This window comes from Mytilus californianus, unplaced genomic scaffold (assembly GCF_021869535.1).
Source record: "Mytilus californianus isolate M0D057914Y unplaced genomic scaffold, xbMytCali1.0.p SCAF_9, whole genome shotgun sequence".
Classification (NCBI taxonomy): domain Eukaryota; kingdom Metazoa; phylum Mollusca; class Bivalvia; order Mytilida; family Mytilidae; genus Mytilus; species Mytilus californianus.
The window spans coordinates 14,085,077-14,104,891 of record NW_026262745.1 but is presented as its reverse complement, the minus strand read 5'-3'; the positions used below and the strand labels follow the sequence as shown (position 1 = coordinate 14,104,891).

Below are 19,815 nucleotides of genomic sequence, written 5' to 3'. Positions count from 1 at the left end.
ATTAGACTTCTTAATTGATATTCAATAAGAGTGTGATAATCCGGATTAAACGATTCAATGAGTACCAACAAACAATAAACAGAGATTAATATTTATTTTAGCACTAATTTATCAACATAAATATTACAATTTATTTATTCATTGTGTATTTTAGAATATTCGTAATGATTCCGTATTCCTTACAAGATTCACCGACTGCGATTAGCATTTAAACAACTTCCTGATTTACACTTCCTGTTGTTCTCAATCAAACACATCCATGGAAACAATAAAGAATCAAACATCATTTGCTAAATTATTTATTCTGCAACAATATTTTCATTATCCTGTAATCAACCAGGACTGGAGTTCAATTTGTGTCCGAAAAAGAAATCACTTTTCAATGGATGCATTTTACCAAGTTTCTAGTTGGGATTTTTCCAGAAAGTCACTGCGTGTTAAGAAGAAACTTTTTCTCAAGTTTCAAGGGCGAAAAACTGGGTGTGTACTTTGCATGACCGCGTTTTATACACACCAAAAGACGGTAAAGTGAAAATTACCTTATAGTTGTTAAGACCTTTCAAGTTGTGATCAATAAAGTGATTGAGCTGTAACATTTTTTCAAGCCAGTACCACTTTTAACAAGGCTTGATGTGAGGCTAAATGACACTAGAACATTCTTAATTTTGTTCCAATACTTTACATGTTTTTAGCAGAGTTTGAATTCCAACTGAACTAATTTGCTATCAAGAACAGTTTCATAATTGTAATTTGCAAGTTTTTTAATTCAAATCATGCAAATTAACTCTTACCATGAATGCATTTCAAAGCCCTACCTGAGTCATTTCATGTTTTAACTTTTCGACTACCACTGCATTTCTCTGTAGACCATTGGACACTACAGATAAAAGTTGCCTTAAAGCTACAACATCTTCTTGCACTTTGTATAGAGGTTTGGAGGTAGATCTGGCTAAGTCATCTTGTACATTCTTCTCTGATTTGGTGTACTTCCTGCAATAATAAAATGTGACATCTCCAGCAAATGTTCTTCAAAACACATCTATAAAAGTTATTTGTGAATATAAAAAAAAGACCTCTGAAGTTTGATATTGTTGCAAGGTGCGAGTTTTCTTAGTGATAGATAGAGAACAGCAATAAAAGTGCTATAACTTTGGTATTCTTTTTTCCCTACGATGAAGATCATGTACATCTAGTGATATATTAAATGCATATTCAGGACGAGAACATGATAATGTGATATGAATATGTGCCCTGCTTGACCAAACCAACACACTGAGATGGATTTTTAAAGTGAAACTTCACAAGTTAAAAGTCCACAAAAAGATGTGTCACCCTTCCCGGACACATTATTTTTACTGAGCTAACCAGTCCTTACTTATATTTCTAAATGCCATGTGCTTTGCGGAAAAGTTGCAAGTTCCAATGTTCAAGTCTTTCTTTAGACCCCATCAGGGATCTTACCAACAATCCCCTGTGTTCAAGTTGAGCAAGCTTCCAGGTGTAATTGTAATTCTTGAGAAAATTTTGTGAAATGTACATGAACTCATATCTCCTTTTCCCCAAGGCTGATGAATCTTAAGTAATTTTAATGCATTCATTGTTTATTTCACCATTTAGACAACAGGCATTTTCAGGATTTATTTTTAACTCCTATAAATTGACAAAATAATATTTATGCATGATATTTATAAACTGATATAACATGATAATGCTGTCTTATATGAATTAATATTAAATTGTCATGCATCTCAGTATTTACTTTTTTAATTTCAACTCAGTATACCGGTGAAAAGCCATAACATGTAACTTCATAGATCTTCGTCCAATTGAAAAAACATGCAACTAAACCATTGCATAAATTTTCTATCCAAACTTCTTAATTTTCTCATGTCAATCAGTAGTCATTTTTTAAGACTTACTGAAATTCATCAACAGTTCCATATATTTCTGGAGGCAGCTGTGATTCTTTAAGTGTTTTGCCATCCCTGAAATGGAAAAGCAGAAAGATATTTTATAGCAAATTAATTGACAGAACAAATATGTCAATGCCTTGTCTAAATTATTTAACATGATCATAATTAACACAAAGACTTTCTTTCACATGTATCTATTTTCATGTAACTGATCCAGGGCTTCCAAAAACAAACCAAAAACAAAATGACCAAGTCAAAAATTTGTTTTACCCCATTTTCAATCTGTTTAGACTTTGTAACTATAGGCTTTCAAGTCAATCAATGTGACCATTTGGGAATCTAGGACAGTGTATTTGGTCACAACACCTAAAATGATAACTTCATACTTCTGATATAGATTCAGTGAACTGGCATTAAATGGTACATTAATAGTTTTGTTAATTTACAGAGCATCTTTTGAAGGTCAGAACATCAGCAGACTTACTTTTCACTGAACTAGTATACCTCATTGTTTAGGGGCCAGCTGAAACCCAACTCCTGGTGCGGGATTTTCTCTCTGTGTTGAAGACCCATTGTGGCCTAGGGCTGTTTTCTGCTCTTTGGTCGAAACATTGTCTCTTTGACACATTCCCTGTTTCCATTCTCAATTTTACATTTGCCCAATACTCTTTTATCAATGCAATAACATTTTGATAAGAAACTTTACTTTGTTTTTAAAAGCAAAAGTTTTCTAATGATGTTGACTTGACAAAACTAAAACTCTGAACAGACAGAATACCTGAAATCCTTGTACATTTTTTTTGAGACTTTTGAAGTTTTGCTCTTTCCACATCATTTCTTCAGCTAAATGCTTGAGAAAATCATAAATCACTGGTTTTTAATTCATTTTGAAAGCTTTCAATTACATAATTAAGTTTCATACCAACCTGAATTTGCACACTTGTGTAAACAACATGATTCTGTATTTTTTTTCAATCAAAATCCTTTTTAATATAAAGAATTTAAATATTGCTTTTACAAACTGAACTGTTTAATGTGAAGCAATACAGTTAAACAGTTAAAACAACTTCAAAAGGATTGACCAATGTCAAGTAACAGTCTACCTGTCAGGTGAACTCAGCTGTCAGACAACCATCTAAAGTTGATAGTATAAAGTTTTTGATGGGGTACTTAGTTAGAGTTTGCTTTTATAGCAATTAATTTTAATGTCACTTTTATGACTAGAAATGTATTACGGGTAAATTGTTGAGTCAAGGGTTTCATTACCATAATAAACTAAATTCTATCATTGATACAAAGATTTAGTCTGAAAGTTTGGCTGAACCTGTAGAAAACTTATAACAAACAGGATAGCACATTCTAATTTTTACGGTGATGTTGATTACCGAGCCCATAAATGTAGATACAAACCAGGTACACTTATCAATCCTTAAAATAAACTTATCAATTTAACACTGTAATTAAATCTTTGATTATTGTTCTTATCAGTATAAATATTTATTTTGTTATCGATAAATTTAAACGCAACTAAATATCATTGTTATACACATATGTACATTCACGGTCCTATAATCTGTCGACACCTATATTTTGGCATTGCAAAAGGTCATGTTTTTCTCTGACTTGTAATGACATCTTTACACTAAATCCATTGGAAGTTGGATGTGTACTGATTGATATTTTAGTCTTAGATACATGATTTTTTTTATTAGTCGTTATTGGCATTGAACTAGCTTCCAGTAACTGTGAGTACGTTCAGGTCTGTTTTTTGTGTCTTTTGTGTTTTTTCAGTTGTCGTTGTGCTTTGTATCGATCTGGTGAGTTAAGCCCTTTTCACCTGATTTTTATAGTTTGTTCTTATGTTGTGCTATTATGCCACTGTCCCAGGTAAGGGAGAGGATTAGTGCACCTAAAAACATTTTAACCCCTCCCCACATTCTGTGTGTCTTGTTTTTTTAACTATCAAAACTTGCCAATGGAACATTCCAATAGTATTGTTACAAAGGCTTACCCTGGCTTTGTATCTGTTGTTGTTCCACCTGTAAAGAAAAAAATATAATGTATATAGCATAGTCCCATACAAAGGGGTAATAAATACTTATTCAATTTCAGATTGGACTCATTTAAAAGGTTTTGTGGGATTTCAGGTTTTCAAATTTGTATAAGTAGACTTTTGTACATGTTTATTTATTAAAAATATATTTTTTCCTAAATGCTCACACCGAGATATATTCATAACTAAAAGTGATTGCATATACAGAAGCAGATGACATTATTTCTTAAAGTACTTATAACTAAACGACACTGACTATGTCAAGTTTTAAATGTAACATAAATACTTTTTTCAGTGTTAATATCTGGGTTGTTTAAATAAAATCCAAATAAATGTCTGGAGAAACTTATTTGAAGAAACACTATTATCATGATTATGATTGATAGATATTTCATTGTAATTGTCTTTCATTTAGATAATAGTTTTAATTTGTTGGTATGTTTATTTGTTAATAAGTTATAATGCAGTTACATGACAATAAACTAATTCCATTTTCTATTCATTATTAATTCCAGTAGAATTGAAATACATATGACCACCACATTACATATGAAAGAAGGACATATATGTGAATCACATGTAACTCTCACATACTTATAATCAATATTTGTGAACAAAAATGTTCAAGAAGTAATTATGTAAAAAGTATAAAATATAAGGTGAAGAGAAATTCATTTTCTCCACTTATTACAAGTAAACAACCACTCCTTGAAAATCATTTTTTATCTTTTGTTCCCAAAAGTGAACTTATCATACCAACAACACAGATTAAGTTCAGACATGTTACATATATGTCACAAAAACAACAATAAACAGGATCAAACACTTTAGGATAACTTAAAATTACCAGGTTGTATATATAATAACTAGAATTTTTACCCTTCTCCAAATCTTTAGCATTTTTTCACGATTAACTACTGTAAATTCATAAATTATTGCGAGGTTTTTATTTATGTGAATATTGCGACTAAGTGAGTATCACAATAATAAGAACTCACATTGTGATATCTGATGCACATATCCGTATGCAGGTTTTCCTGAAATCGCAATAATAAATCTCATATTTTTGTCCTTTCTTCAAAAATCGCAATTATAAATGAATGTGATAATTTTGAATTTACAGTATAAATAGAGGGTTGGTTTCATTCCTTGGTTCATTATCATAGAAACCCTTACCAGATGTAACTGCTGAAGTCTTTGGATCAACACCTCCCAGACCTGCAACTTGTGGTTTGGCTGCAGTCTGTCCAAATATACTAGATCCAGCTAATTGAAATAGAAAATATGTGTTTCTTATTCCTGAGTTGTTGATTAACTTTAACATTAATGAGGTGAATACTTTTGTTGTGTTTTCACTTTTTGTAAACTCTATGATTATCAGACATTAAGAAGACTTCCTACAGCTTTGGAGTTTGAATCTGCCTGTTCTTTCAAGAAAACTTACTACATTGTATGTAAGCTGGCACATAAGACTTACTACATTGTAGGTAAGTTGGCACATAAGACTTACTACATTGTAGGTAAGTTGGCACATAAGACTTACTACATTGTAGGTAAGCTGGCACAGAAGACTGACTACATTGTAGGTAAGCTGGCACACAAGACTTACTACATTGTAGGTAAGCTGGCACATAAGACTTACTACATTGTAGGTAAGCTGGCACATAAGACTTACTACATTGTAAGTAAGCTGGCACATAAGACTTACTACATTGTAGGTAAGCTGATGACACATAAGACTTACCACATTGTAGGTAAGCTGGCACACAAGACTTACTACATTGTAGGTAAGCTGGCACATAAGACTTACTACATTGTAGGTAAGCTGGCACACAAGACTTACTACATTGTAGGTAAGCTGGCAAATAAGACTTACTACATTGTAGGTAAGCTGGCACACAAGACTTACTACATTGTAGGTAAGCTGGCACACAAGACTTACTACATTGTAGGTAAGCTGGCACACAAGACTAACTACATTGTAGGTAAGCTGGCACATAAGACTTACCACATTGTATGTAAGTTGGCACATAAGTAAGCTGGCACATAAGACTAACTACATTGTAGGTAAGCTGGCACACAAGACTTACTACATTGTAGGTAAGCTGGCACATAAGACTAACTACATTGTAGGTAAGCTGGCACACAAGACTTACTACATTGTAGGTAAGCTGGCACACAAGACTAACTACATTGTAGGTAAGCTGGCACATAAGACTTACCACATTGTATGTAAGTTGGCACATAAGAAAGCTGGCACATAAGACTAACTACATTGTAGGTAAGCTGGCACACAAGACTTACTACATTGTAGGTAAGCTGGCACATAAGACTTACTACATTGTAGGTAAGCTGACACATAAGACTTACCACATTGTATGTAAGCTGGCACATAAGACTTATTACATTGTATGTAAGCTGGCACATAAGACTAACTACATTGTAGGTAAGCTGGCACATAAGACTTATTACATTGTATGTAAGCTGGCACATAAGACTTACTACATTGTAGGTAAGCTGGCACATAAGACTTACTACATTGTAGGTAAGCTGACACATAAGACTTACCACATTGTATGTAAGCTGGCACATAAGACTTATTACATTGTATGTAAGCTGGCACATAAGACTTACTACATTGTAGGTAAGCTGGCACATAAGACTTACTACATTGTAGGTAAGCTGGCACATAAGACTTACCACATTGTATGTAAGCTGGCACATAAGACTTATTACATTGTATGTAAGCTGGCACATTAGACTTACTACATTGTAGGTAAGCTGGCACATAAGACTTACTACATTGTAGGTAAGCTGTCACATAAGACTGACTACATTGTAGGTAAGCTGGCACAGAAGACTGACTACATTGTAGGTAAGTTGGCACATCAAATTTTCAAGTGGGCAGTATAATAACTATTTTTTTTTAAACTTTTTTGTTTTGTCATTTTCTTCTTTTTATTATTTTTTAAGGGGGATGCTTTTTTTCTAATCACCTTCCTTCACCTTAATTCTCTTCATGCCAGTAGTTGCATAAGGCCTTTCTAATTTCAGCTGTATGTGTATATTCCTTTTTAATGTTTTTGATTAATCTGATAAAATGCTGTATGATACAGTGCAAAAACAAGACACAATATAAAGATTTGTAAAGAAATTATGCAAAGGCGTTCCATTAAATACACTTTAATTGGCTGTTTAAGCGCATTTTAAACAAATGTAACCCAGGGAATAGATAAATAAATTTAAACATACCACTTGTAGCTTGTCCAATATTGATTCCGGCAGCACCCATGGTGAGACCAGTTTGTAATGATGGTTTTGCACCAAATCCAGCAGTGGCTGTCTGTGTGGTTCCACCTAGGCCAAACCCTTGTGAAGATGTTTGTGTAGTCCCACCAATTCCAAATCCAGTTGATGCTTGTGTGGTCCCACCAAGTCCAAATCCAGTTGATGTTTGTGGGGTCCCACCAAGTCCTGCAGCTGGCTGACTTATTGCACCTCCAAGACTAAAACCAGGCTTTGCTTGTGAGATTCCACCTAATGTTGGACCTGTGGTGGTTTTAGCTAACCCTCCCAGGGTTAAACCAGTTGCAGGTTGAGTTGTTACTCCAAAAGATAATCCAGTTGCTGGTGCAGAAGTTGTTGCCCCTATTAATGTTGCCTGTCCAAATGATACACCTGTTATTAAAAAAGTATATACATGTATTTGAACTCCCAATTAATATAATTTTTTTCCCTTCCATGTTTTTATACAAAGTTAACAAGTTTGGTTTGGAATTCTATTTGTTGTTGTATTTTTTATAATCTACTTCAGTGATTCCTTTTCTTAAAAGTCCTACCCATCTATCTGCAAACAAAAATTGATCCCAAAAAGATGTACCCACAAGTGAGGAGATAAGAGTTCCTTTCTATACGTTACAGGCCATTTTATTCAAGGGTTAGCCTTTGCAGGGCATATCCCAAAGATGAATATGTGAAGGACTTTCCATAGAAAAAACTAATTTTATCAAAAGAATGGCTATATATCATGTACATTGTATTTCAAATATAAATTAATTTACAAAAACATGCCAAATTTGCAATATTTTATCGAAATTGACACAATAGTCTTAGAACATATTATACCTGTAGCTGCAGGTTTAGGTGCCACACCACCTAGTCCTAAGGCTCCTGTACTTCCAGGTGGATTTCCAGATAGTAATCCAGTTAGGGTAGGCCCCGCCGTAGCACTGGTGGCAGCAGGTATGCCTCCTAAAGTGAATCCAGTTGAGGTACTAGCAGGCTGTGTGCCACCTCCAAAACCAAAACCACCTGTTGGAGCTGAGGTTGCCGCCAGATTGGCTCCCAAGTTAAACCCACCTTATATAAAAAAGAAATATATTTGTGTATTTTATGTTGATCTTATTTGCTAAAAAAAAACAATGCATCAGCATGCCTAAGTATAAAGTAAATAATAAAATACATGTAAATAATGCACATAACATTATAAAAAGACATAACTCAAGAACAGTAAAAGTGACTCTACCCAAATTCGTACTTGATCTAAGTGTTGTTTATAAGCATTGTGTATAAGTTTCATAACATTTGGTTGAGGCAAACTTAAGTAAGAGAACGGATACGAAAATTCAGCAATTTTTCCATTTGTAGAGGGGCACAACTCTAGGACAGTAAAAGTGACGCTTCCAAAATTCAAACTTGATCTGTTTTTTGTGGTAATAAGCATTGTGTATAAGATTCATAACGTTTGGTAGAGACAAACTAAAGTTACAGAACGGAAACGATAAATTCATCAATTTTTCCATTTGTAAAGGGGCACAACTCTAGAATGGTAAAAGTGACGCCACTGAAATTCAAACTTGATCTGTGTTTTGTGGTAATAAGCATTGTCTATAAGTTTCATAACATTTGGTTGAAGCAAACTTAAGTTAGAGAACAGAATTGAAAAATTCAGCAATTTTTCCATTTGTAAAGGGGCATAACTCTAGAACGGTAAAAGTGACACCAGCAAAATTCAAACTTGATCAGTGTTTTGTGGTAATTAGTATTGTGTGTAAGTTTCATAACATTTGGTTAAGGCAAATTAAATGGAGAATGTGTCTATTGGCCACAGATGCCCCTGCTTGTAAATATATACATGAATCAACTTCCACATACATGCAGGATTCACGTAGTTAAATTTGTGATTATAAGCATTGTCTATAAGTTTCATAACATTTGGTTGAGGCAAACTAAAGTTAGAGAACGGAAACCCAATTTTGGGGATGTACGCGATCAATTTTTCCATTTATAAAGGGGCGTAACTCAAGAACGGTAAAAGTGACGCTACCCAATTTCGAACTTGATCTGTGTTTTGTGGCAACAAGCATTGTGTATAAGTTTTATAACATTTGGTTGAGAACGGAAACCAATTTTGGGGATGTACGTGACAGACGGGACGGACAAGGGTAACACTTAATGCCCCCTCCGCTTCAAAAATGATGTAATAATCTACTTTTTTTCAAAATTAACTGTAAGGCCATAATAAAAAAAATCTAGATTATCCCCCCCTGCTTAGATTTCTTCAATGCAAACAAATTAAGGAAGCTTGAACCAGAGTTTAAGCTAGGATTTTGAGGGCTTTAGTCACTTTTGCGCGAGATGAAAATCAACATTATTTTGGGTAACAGCAAGGGACCAAGGATGTATGTATATTATAATTACTAACTATACATCTTTGTCAGACTTTGAAGGACTAATTGCATGATTTGACTGATGTGTCACTTAAATATGAAGATTAGGATATAATATCTGAAAATCTAGTTCAAAATTTTACTTCAATTAGTTTCAAGGGACATTCCTGATCAACAAAAGTTGGGTTCCTTTTTTTAAAACCAGGAATCACAGTATAAATGAACTTGTTGAACTTTGTAAGACTATTACACTGCATAATCATTATCCTTATAAGATGTTTAAATCGATATTTTGAATTAATTTCTATAAAGTTGGAACCAAGGATTTGTACAAATTCCCATGGAACGATTCGAATAACTAAATTGTAAATTAATCGAGAATTGATCACATTTACTTTCGATTTTCAAATGAAATGTAAACAGGAAGTGACAAGTACATGTAGATAATAAACTCAGAATGAATCAGGATTCATCTACGGATTGGTTCGTGTTTAAAAAAAGGCAGGAAATTATCATTTTTTTATTTCAATTTGCTTAGTAAGAACTATATTTGTCTCTCTCATTTATTTTGGCACTAAATATATTTTGTATTTTACGTTTAAGTGTCTATAAATTCATAGGAATACTTTCATGCATGCGCAGTATATCGTAAAGGAAGCACCTGTAGATTGAAATAAACAATTAATTTCCCCATAGGCGACAATGATAGCCTTTTTCGAGATACCGACTTTAGAAAGTTGATTTTTTTAACGAAACCTTGCTAGAATTAAAGAAAAGTTATTAGGACAGTACTTTTTGGTCCAAAAAATATAGGTTCACGTTGTTTTTCTTACCATAATTTGTACTTATCTCCCATGCCTATCAACTTTGCACTTGAAAATACGTGTCTCATCCTAGCGTTGAAAAGACATCTCAGTTCTGTTAGGGCTAAGGAAAATAATTTATTTGGCCTTTGGTATAATGCAGAATGCACGAAGTCTCTAATAATAAAAAAATAACGGGCACACATATCAACCAATCAGGATTAGCTATACTCTTAACTCTGAATACCATGTTATGCTCATAAAATGGCTGCGCCCATAAAATCTAATGGTTGATTGTAACCTGTTTGACTCATTGATGATGATGGAAATTTTTAACGTGAAAACATTTCTGAACGTTTTGAATAAAGTTCTATCTTTTTAATCGAAATTGAACATTTTATATCAAAGATGACAAAAATACGATCATCTGACGAAACTAAGACAAACGAACTGCAAGTTATGATCGTTTTAGAAATATTGAAATTAAAAAGCGAATTGTCCGGGGGGAAACAATTTTGTTCAAATGACGAAACTACGACAAGCGAACTGCAAAATCTGGTAGTTGGCCTTGAGAAATATTAAAATTAAAATGCAGACTGACTAATTTTACTGGGGAAAATAATTAACCGGATTAGTGACCCATCCGATGGCGATAAGCGGATTACCTGTAATCACAACTTTATAACACCTGTTGTAAATGTGAATAAGCTGAGGGTCATAAACTTGTCAGAAACATGTAGACAGTTAGAATTATAGTGTTTTCATGCGAAAATATTTTTACGCTTTCCAAATTTAAGTGACGAAATTGATTTGAAATACTTTCGTCATTTTGAAAACAGTTTGGTAAATAACGAAAGTGACGAGCGCTCTTGAACTTAGGTTATTTCCTTTTATTTTGCTAGAGGTTTCTCTCCCTTTTCACCCATTTACAAAGAAAAGGGGAGAATTTAGGATTTGTTAAAAAAGCCTTATCATTCATTACATATTGTTAAACCTACCTGTGCCTGTACTGGCTGTGCCACCAAAGCTCAAACCACCTGCTGCTTGTTGTGTGGTTGTAGATTGTCCTCCTGCTGCAGGTGCAGCACCAAAGCTAAAGCCACCAGTGGCGGCAGGGGCTGTTGCAGATTTATTTAGTGAAAATGGTGTTGATGTTGCAGATAGACCTCCAAAATTAAACCCTCCTAGAAAAGGTAATTTGTTCTTATGTATAAGTACATATATAGGTTTTGTGGTTCGGAAAATTTAAGTTGTCCCAAAAAAAACTCCCAATATTTTATGACATCTAAAGTTTGTTGTTTTGTTATTGCTTGAGATTTTTTAATTTGTGACTCCTTTGTCCCAAAGAAATCATCATACTTGGTATACCATTATTTAATAACTAAGAAACTGAACCCTATATTATAGTTCAATTATATTTCGTTTGTTAAGAAATTTAGTAAAATTCAATTGGACAAAACAGTCTTTATTTATTAATCAATAGATTCAGAGGAATTAGGGTTCTCACTTAGAATTTTTTAGATGAATCTTAGGACTAGTCATTTTTTGCAATGATGATTCCACAATACTGACAATTAAAATCAACATAATCAGAGCCTTAAGTCATCAGCAAGTGTTCTTGATCTAGTCTGAACAAAATGTCCTTAATCAGATTAACATTACTAATTAAGTAATTCCATTTTTTTGTAATGCAATGATGATTTCGAGACTCAGCTCAGTGAATTTTGATGCAGTTTTGGAAGTATCCAAAATTTAAATGGTGAGTCTAGTCTTATTTTCAAGATTCCAAGCCTTGCGGTCATAAAAATTTGGAGTAAGAGAACCGTACTCTCAAAATTCAACCAATCAGAATGCTGGATTTTGTGTTTGTAGCACAAATTTTGTACTCCGAGTACTGAATAAAGTTTTATGACAGTAGGCCCAGGACTCATCTTAGTAAGAACTCTAGGGATCCAAACTGTTTTACAGAACGATTTGAAGAAAAAGAATTCTGAAGATGTACAGTATGGGCAATGATAGATGAAAATTATTCTTTTAATCACTGTACATGTGTGTGACACATGTACATGCATATTCCACATTTAATTTATTTATTCCTCAAATAGTTCTAATCACTGATCATGTTGATTGTAAATGTAAGCTTTGATATCATTTTGTGAACTTGTTCTCTTTTTTAATATATGCATTTTATATTTACAAATGGTTTTCATAAAAATTTTACAGCATTACATGTACAGCAGCAATGACTGAAGAAAAAATGAAGCAACTTTTGTGCGAGTATTTTTCACACTGATGTACTTCTGTTTTTACCATAATCTCATGGTTATGAATTTTCTCAATTCATCAACATGTCAAAATATTTTACATTTTTTCTTAAAAAATAATATTTAAAATAACTTACCTGGTTGGTTAGCCATGCCTGCGATTTAACTGTAATAAGACAAAATATTGTTTTGTAAACATAAATGTTTCCTGTTTTCTCACTACATCATGTTCATATACAACTTTTAGTAATATATCTTATTGATGATATAAATGAAAATACTTAAATCAAACTATTACTTAGACTTCTTTAATAAAACAAGAACAAGAGTGCATACACTGATATGTCTCTCCTGCTTTACTTATCATGAGTGAATTTATATTGAAAGAGTGTAATATGAAGGTTTTACTATAAGTTTCATATAAACTTAACATTATCAATGTAAATGAGGTTAAGGTCAGATGAACACTGCCAGACAGACACGTACACCTGACAATCATAACATACAACAAATATAGTTAACCATTTGCATTACGGTATCCGAAAAAACCCAGACATAATTACGAAAATTTACCATTGACTAATGAGCCATGAAAATGAGGTCAAGGTCAGATTAACCATGCCAGACAACATGTACACTATGCAATCCTTCCATTCACCAAATATAGTTGACCTATTGCTGACAGTAAATGTCACAGTATCTGAATACAAACATTACTATGAAAACAACATTGACTAATGAACCATGAAAATGAGGTCAAGGTCAGATGAACCCTGCCAGACAGACATGTATACCTGACAATCATGTATACCTGACAATCATCCCAGTGTTCCAGCTAGCATGAAATGGAGAGGCGCCGCACCCCGCCCCCAAAATTTTGCGCCCCTCTGCCCTTTTGATGCGCCCCTCTGTGCCCTTTTGAAAAAAGTTTTAAAAATGATCTTTTTTCCTCATATCGTCGCCATTTTGTTGAGTTCTTTATACACACACTTCATTAAGACAACAGATTAAAATTGTTGACACTTGTTACCTGTATATAATCACCTATTTGAATAGAGTCAATTACTTAATCAGGTGAAATTTACGACCCTGTCTAATCCCTTTGCACTGAAGCACCAAACATCCAAGTTAAATGAATTGATTTTTTAACACCTGACGATGCAAAATAGAATTTAAAAAAATAAATGTGAACGATGTTCATTTCTATTGTATTTGTTATCTATAAAATAATGTTCATTAAAAAAGAATCATTCCAATAGTATATTGTAAATCGTCAACACGCAAAATGCCGACGAAAAAAAGAAAAATTGACCAACTCGAAAATGACAAGAAGAAAATATCAAAGACTTGCCAGTCTATTACATCTTTTTTCAAGAATAATGACCATCAAAGGTAAAAAAATAATTTAATTCTTTACTTTTATGAAAAATCGAGAAGAAGAAAGGTTTCTATCAGATATCGCAATTGTTCTTCTATTGTAAATTCCGCTGATTACGAAGCACTCGAAAGTCCGATTTTTATATCATTTTTCTTAAATTGAAATCCGTTTTGACTAACTTTAATATTGATATTATTAGATATGCTCAACATGAAATATACGGAGATGCTTGTTGAATTGATAATAAACTTTCAAAGTTGAATTAATTTATTATTGTGCCGATTACGGAGCTCTCGAAAGTCCGATTTTTGTATCAATTTTCTTATTGAAATCCGTTTTGACAAACTTATTGATATTATTAGATACGCTCAACATGAAATATACGGAGATGCTTGTTGAATTGATAATAAACTTTCAAAGTTGAATTAACAAACTTATTTGTTGAATTAATCTATTTCTCAAGATCGAAATAAAGACAATTGTCTCATTGGCACTCTTATTTAAATTCACAACCAAACCTACACAATTTTCAATGTAAAGTTTACCCTACTCTCCCTATTTTCTTTTAGTAATGATGGAAATGAGACCCCAGAAATTGTAATTGAGACAGCCAAAACTCCTATACAACCACAAATACAAGCAAATGAAGCAACTCAAGAAAATCCTAACCCTACACTTCCTTCCTACACACGAACAAGAAATCCTAGTGGGAAACACAAAGTTGGTATAAATAATAATTGGTTGAAACAGTATTCCTGGTTATATTTTGACAAAGACTTTAGTGAGGATGGAACATTAGTTGGTGTCATGCTTTGCAAACTTTGTAACATGCATCAATCACACGGAAGTAATGGTAGTCAGTGGCCAATCCAGAAATACAGAAAGCTTTTGATCAGGCATCTTTAGCTATTAAACTAGCAAAACGTCATCGCTGGCTAAGTCATGACCAAGCAATATCCTCAATTGCATGATCATACAGGTCTCTTGTTGTTCATTTAGAGTCTGCAGAAATTCGAACTGATCCAGTGGGAAATGGCTTGCTTAAAAATCTTAAAGATCCTGCCATGCTGAAAGCTGTTTTGCTACTTGCAGATGTGCTGCCACACATTTGTAGCCTCTCACTTGTTTTCAGAAGAGGGATGTTCATCTTGGCAACATTAAAACAAGTGTGGAGAAAACTGTCAATTTGTTGACAACAAGAAAGACCCAGAATGGCACATGGCTTCAAAAAGAGGAACATTTAAGAAGCACATGTAACATTACTGACCCACCCCCAGTAGATTTTGACACTAAAGTCAGAGAGTGCTTTCTCAATGGATTATATGAAAATATAACAGTTAGATTTAAGGATGCTGACACAATCTATCAGTTGGCCATTTTAGACCTTACAGGAACAGACAACATTGAAACAATGTATGGTTATACAGAGATAGAAGCTCTGGCAAATACATTTGACATGGACCCTGAAACTCTCCTTATTCAATGGCAGGACTTTATAGCTCTTGTGTCATCAGCAGAACTTACAGATCGTTCCTTACCTAGTCTGCTAGAGCTATTTCATTTACCTATTATCTTATCTATGTACCCTCTTGTTGCAAAACTATTCAGTGTTGCAATAATACAACCACTCAGTACAGCAGAGGTCAAATTGATAAAGATTAGTCACAGGGCAAACTTGAAAACACAGACATTAACAAAAATACTAACTGTAAAATTAAACTGTGATGAAACTAAATTTGAAAAAATTCTTGATCAATGTGTGACAACCTTCTTCAAAAAGAAAAACAGAAGACTTTTCAATGTTGTTTAATATTTATTTGCATTTGAACTCTTCTTTGAAAAAATCTGTAATTCTGAAAGAGAAATGAATATAGTAATGACTATTAGTGCTCTCAGTTTGATTTTAACTTATATGTTCTAAATAAATGACTTTTAAACTTGTATATAATAGTATAGAGTATTTAACTTAGCTACATGCTTGCTAAAAATATGTCATTATGTGGTAATATTAAGTATTTGATTTTTTTCAGTGAGAACGTGCTAAAGTGCCCTTTTTTAAAAACGTGCCCCTCTATTTTCAAATCCTAGCTGGAACACTGCATCCCATACACCAAATACAGTTGACTAATGAACCATGAAACTGGGGTCAAGGTCTGGTCAGATGAACTCTGCCAGACATGTACACCTGACAATCATTCCATACACAAAATACATTTGACCTATTGATTATACTAGTATTTGATAAACAGACAAAGCCATGAAAATTTAACATTGACCAATAAACCATCAAAATGAGGTCACGGTCAAATGAATCCTGTCAGTTAGACATATACACCTTACAATCATTCTATACACTAAATATAGTTGACCTTTAGCTATAGCTTATAGTTTCTGACATATAAACCAAATCAGAAAAAATTAACATTGACAAATGAACCATTAAAATGAGGTCGAGGTCAGATGAAACCTGACAGTCAGGCATGTAAACCTTACAATCATTCCATAGACCAAAGTTAGTTGACCTATTGCTTATAGTATCTGAGATATGGACTTGACCACTAACAACTAATCTTGATCGCTTATCAGTGGAATGAGGTCAGGCCAGGTGAACCCAGTCTGACGGACATGTAAACCTTGAAAGGAACCCATACACCAAATATATTTATCCTATTACATTGTACTCATAATTAGTGTCTGAGAAATTCACATGACAAAAAAAAATAAAAATTTTCAAACCGTCTCTGACCCATGAAAATGTCAAGGGCAATGGACATGAGACAGACTGGAACTTTGTAACATAAGGCATCTGCAAAAAAGATATGAAGGAAATAGCCTTTATAGGACTAAGGCCTTTTACCTTTTAGATATATAAAGCTCTACACAATAGTGTATGCTGTCCCCGCCTTCTGATTGTAATTCCTATGTCTCGTATTCTGCTTCTGTTGCAGGGGAGACAAAAACTGAAAGCAGAGCTCATATTTTATACTACATTCTTCTGCTAATTCAAATTCCACGATATGCAATTGGAAACCACAAAAAAAAAAAAAATCAGATAAATATAACTTTCAGTCTCACAATGATGTTATATGACTAATTGAATGTTACAGTGAAATCCATTCAGTTGTTCAGAAGTTGTGAATACAAACTGCTTTTCTCAAATTTGCAATTTTGAAGATAGAAATATATATGTTTTTCCTATAAAATAATATTCTGATTCCCAACTTTGAAGAATAAAATATTTTAATAAAGGAGAATAAAACAAAAAATTCTGATTGTTGTTACATATGTAAGTTCTAAAAGAAAATTTTGTGATCTGTGCGACAAATTAATGAATTATTTGATACTTGAATGGTACTAGAAAAAAAATTAGATTGAAAATAAATAATAATCCCCTCAAAGTTAAAACAGCTGTTCCCTTACATAGCCTTCCTGCTTCAGGTGAATAAATGATGCTGTTCAGGAAAAATGCACTGGTTTAAGTTGTGTGGTAACTTGTTTAAATCTTACCGAAATTACAGTTAAATTGTATACCGGTATACATGTAGATATTAATTGGGCAGCCAAATCAGATCTAAACTAAAACTGTTTTTAAAAAGTCTTTAAGAGAGAGGCTAAGATACCAAAAGGACATTCAAACTCATAAGTCTTAAACAAACTGACAAGGCCATGGCATAAAACTAAAAATGATGAAAAGACAAACAACAGTACACAAAGCACAACACAGAAAACTAAAGACTGAACAACACAAACCCAACCAAAAACTGGGGGTGATCTCAGGTGCTCCGGAAGAGTAAGGATTATTTTAGATGTAGAAAGCAACAGATTAACCATCCAAGTTTCTACCCGGAGATTAGTACATGAACAGAACTTTTACATGGTAGAAATCCACATAATACTATATACAGAGCCTTAAGATTCAATTGTATAAATTCTCTGGATAATTATACAGTATAAACAAGAATGTGTCCATAGTACATGGATGCCCCACTCGCACTATCATTTTCTATGTTTAGTGGACGGTGAACTTGGGGTCAAAACTCTAACTTGGCATTAAAATTAGAAAGATCATATCATCAGTCAGGGGTATAACTCTATAGGTTTATTAGAGAAAATATCTTGCATGTGTTATTACAGATACTTTCATGAGTTGTCTACTCTTTAATCCTTAAATTTTCTAAATCTGTAGTAACATACATCTTCATGTATATATGTTTGTTATTTGTTAAATAAATCATAAATATTTTGATTTTTAGTGGGCACTTGGGAATTCCTGAAACTTTGCGCAGAAACTAAATACATAGCCTTGATAACTAATTTTCGAATTAAATTAATACATTTTTCAACAACCATGGTAAATCAATGAGACAAGGCTTTTAAGGGATAAACTTAGCTGTAATAACAAGGCTTAGTTATTAAAGGCATGTAACTTATTATATGAGACACTTGGGAATTACTGGGAAGCTTGCGCAGAACCTCATTACATGCTCTGATCATTAATTCTTACAATAAATTAAAATACATTGTGATTAAGCATGATGTATGTCTGAGCAAAGGCTTTGAAGTGATGTAGAGAAGCTGTAATAACACCCTTTAGTTATTACAGGCATATTTTTCTGAAATAACAGAGGTGTACTATGTATGATTGGCAAACTATGAACTGTTATATCTTTCTATAGTTTAGTATACATAAAGACAATAATAATATCAATAGAACTTGTATACATTTTAACAAAACAAATTATGTATATTGGCCCTTTCGAACATGTAACATACATATGTTATCACAGTTCTTTTATTTTTTAGTCCACAATAACAAATGTATGTTATTTTTCTCTAATAACCCTAAAGAGTTATATCCTTGACTGAGCATAGCCTCATAGGGAACATGTGTACCAAGTTTCAAGTTGATTGGACTTCAACTTCATCAAAAACTACCTTGACCAAAAACTTTAATCTGAAGCGACCAAAAACTTTAACCTGAAGCGGGACAGGCGGACGAACGGACGCACAGACCGAAAAACATAATGCCCCTAGGTGGGGCATAAAATTAAAAAGAAAGTTGTTTATGTATCTAAAAACGAAACAAAGCTGAAATGTTTGGTTAGTACAAACTACATACACAAGTAAACTTTCCAATTCTTTAACTTGTAATAAAATATATGAACTGCATATATATGCCTTCTTATCTATTTCTAATATCTTCGGATCATACTACAGAATTTCCCACCAAATATTATTCTCTCATGCCTTTCGAAATTCTGTCGACTAGTTACTTGATTAAGCGACGCTTTCGTTGAGCGATATGTTAACTGAACATTTTGGACTGGGAACCATTAACAATAATAATATTAGATGAAACCGGGATAAGTTGCAATACTTTTCCGGAAAATTGTGCAACCTTTACATCAACTTTATTGTTAGGATAGATTTTGTTTAAATCATCTTTATTATTAGCCCTATAGTAAGGGCTTCACCACTGAAATTAATTATAACATACATTTCTTAAATCTTTTTGTTGATAAATTAAACCGTGATTATTTTTTAAAAGAAACTAGGGTTCCAGTATTGCCACGGATTGATGAAGGAAGTAAAAAACGTTTTCTTATGAAAAGAAATCATGGAAGTGTAGTAAACTTAAAAAAAAAATACTTGTATTGTATTGTATTGTATTGTATTGTATTGTATTGTATTGTATTGTATTGTATTGTATTGTATTGTATTGTATTGTATTGTAT

The 19,815-nt window shown here is 33.1% G+C and overlaps 1 protein-coding gene across 3 annotated transcripts in view; it reads right to left on the bottom strand.

Moving 5' to 3' along the window:
* LOC127714347 (nucleoporin p58/p45-like) overlaps positions 1 to 19,386 on the bottom strand; it is a 38,648-nt gene extending 19,262 nt beyond the window's left edge. For 2 of the 3 annotated variants that reach the window (XM_052220409.1, XM_052220410.1), the window contains exons 1-9: positions 19,200 to 19,386; positions 12,840 to 12,868; positions 11,437 to 11,622; positions 8,092 to 8,325; positions 7,219 to 7,644; positions 5,143 to 5,232; positions 3,925 to 3,952; positions 1,920 to 1,985; positions 816 to 990 (exon numbers count right to left, since the gene is read on the bottom strand). In XM_052220409.1, the coding sequence (XP_052076369.1) occupies positions 816 to 990; positions 1,920 to 1,985; positions 3,925 to 3,952; positions 5,143 to 5,232; positions 7,219 to 7,644; positions 8,092 to 8,325; positions 11,437 to 11,622; positions 12,840 to 12,855 (1,221 nt within the window). In that variant the 5' untranslated portion in view covers positions 12,856 to 12,868; positions 19,200 to 19,386. The remainder of the gene's footprint in view (positions 1 to 815; positions 991 to 1,919; positions 1,986 to 3,924; positions 3,953 to 5,142; positions 5,233 to 7,218; positions 7,645 to 8,091; positions 8,326 to 11,436; positions 11,623 to 12,839; positions 12,869 to 19,199) is intronic. The other variant, XM_052220408.1, reaches the window with a different exon arrangement.
* Positions 19,387 to 19,815: the final 429 nt, after the last annotated feature.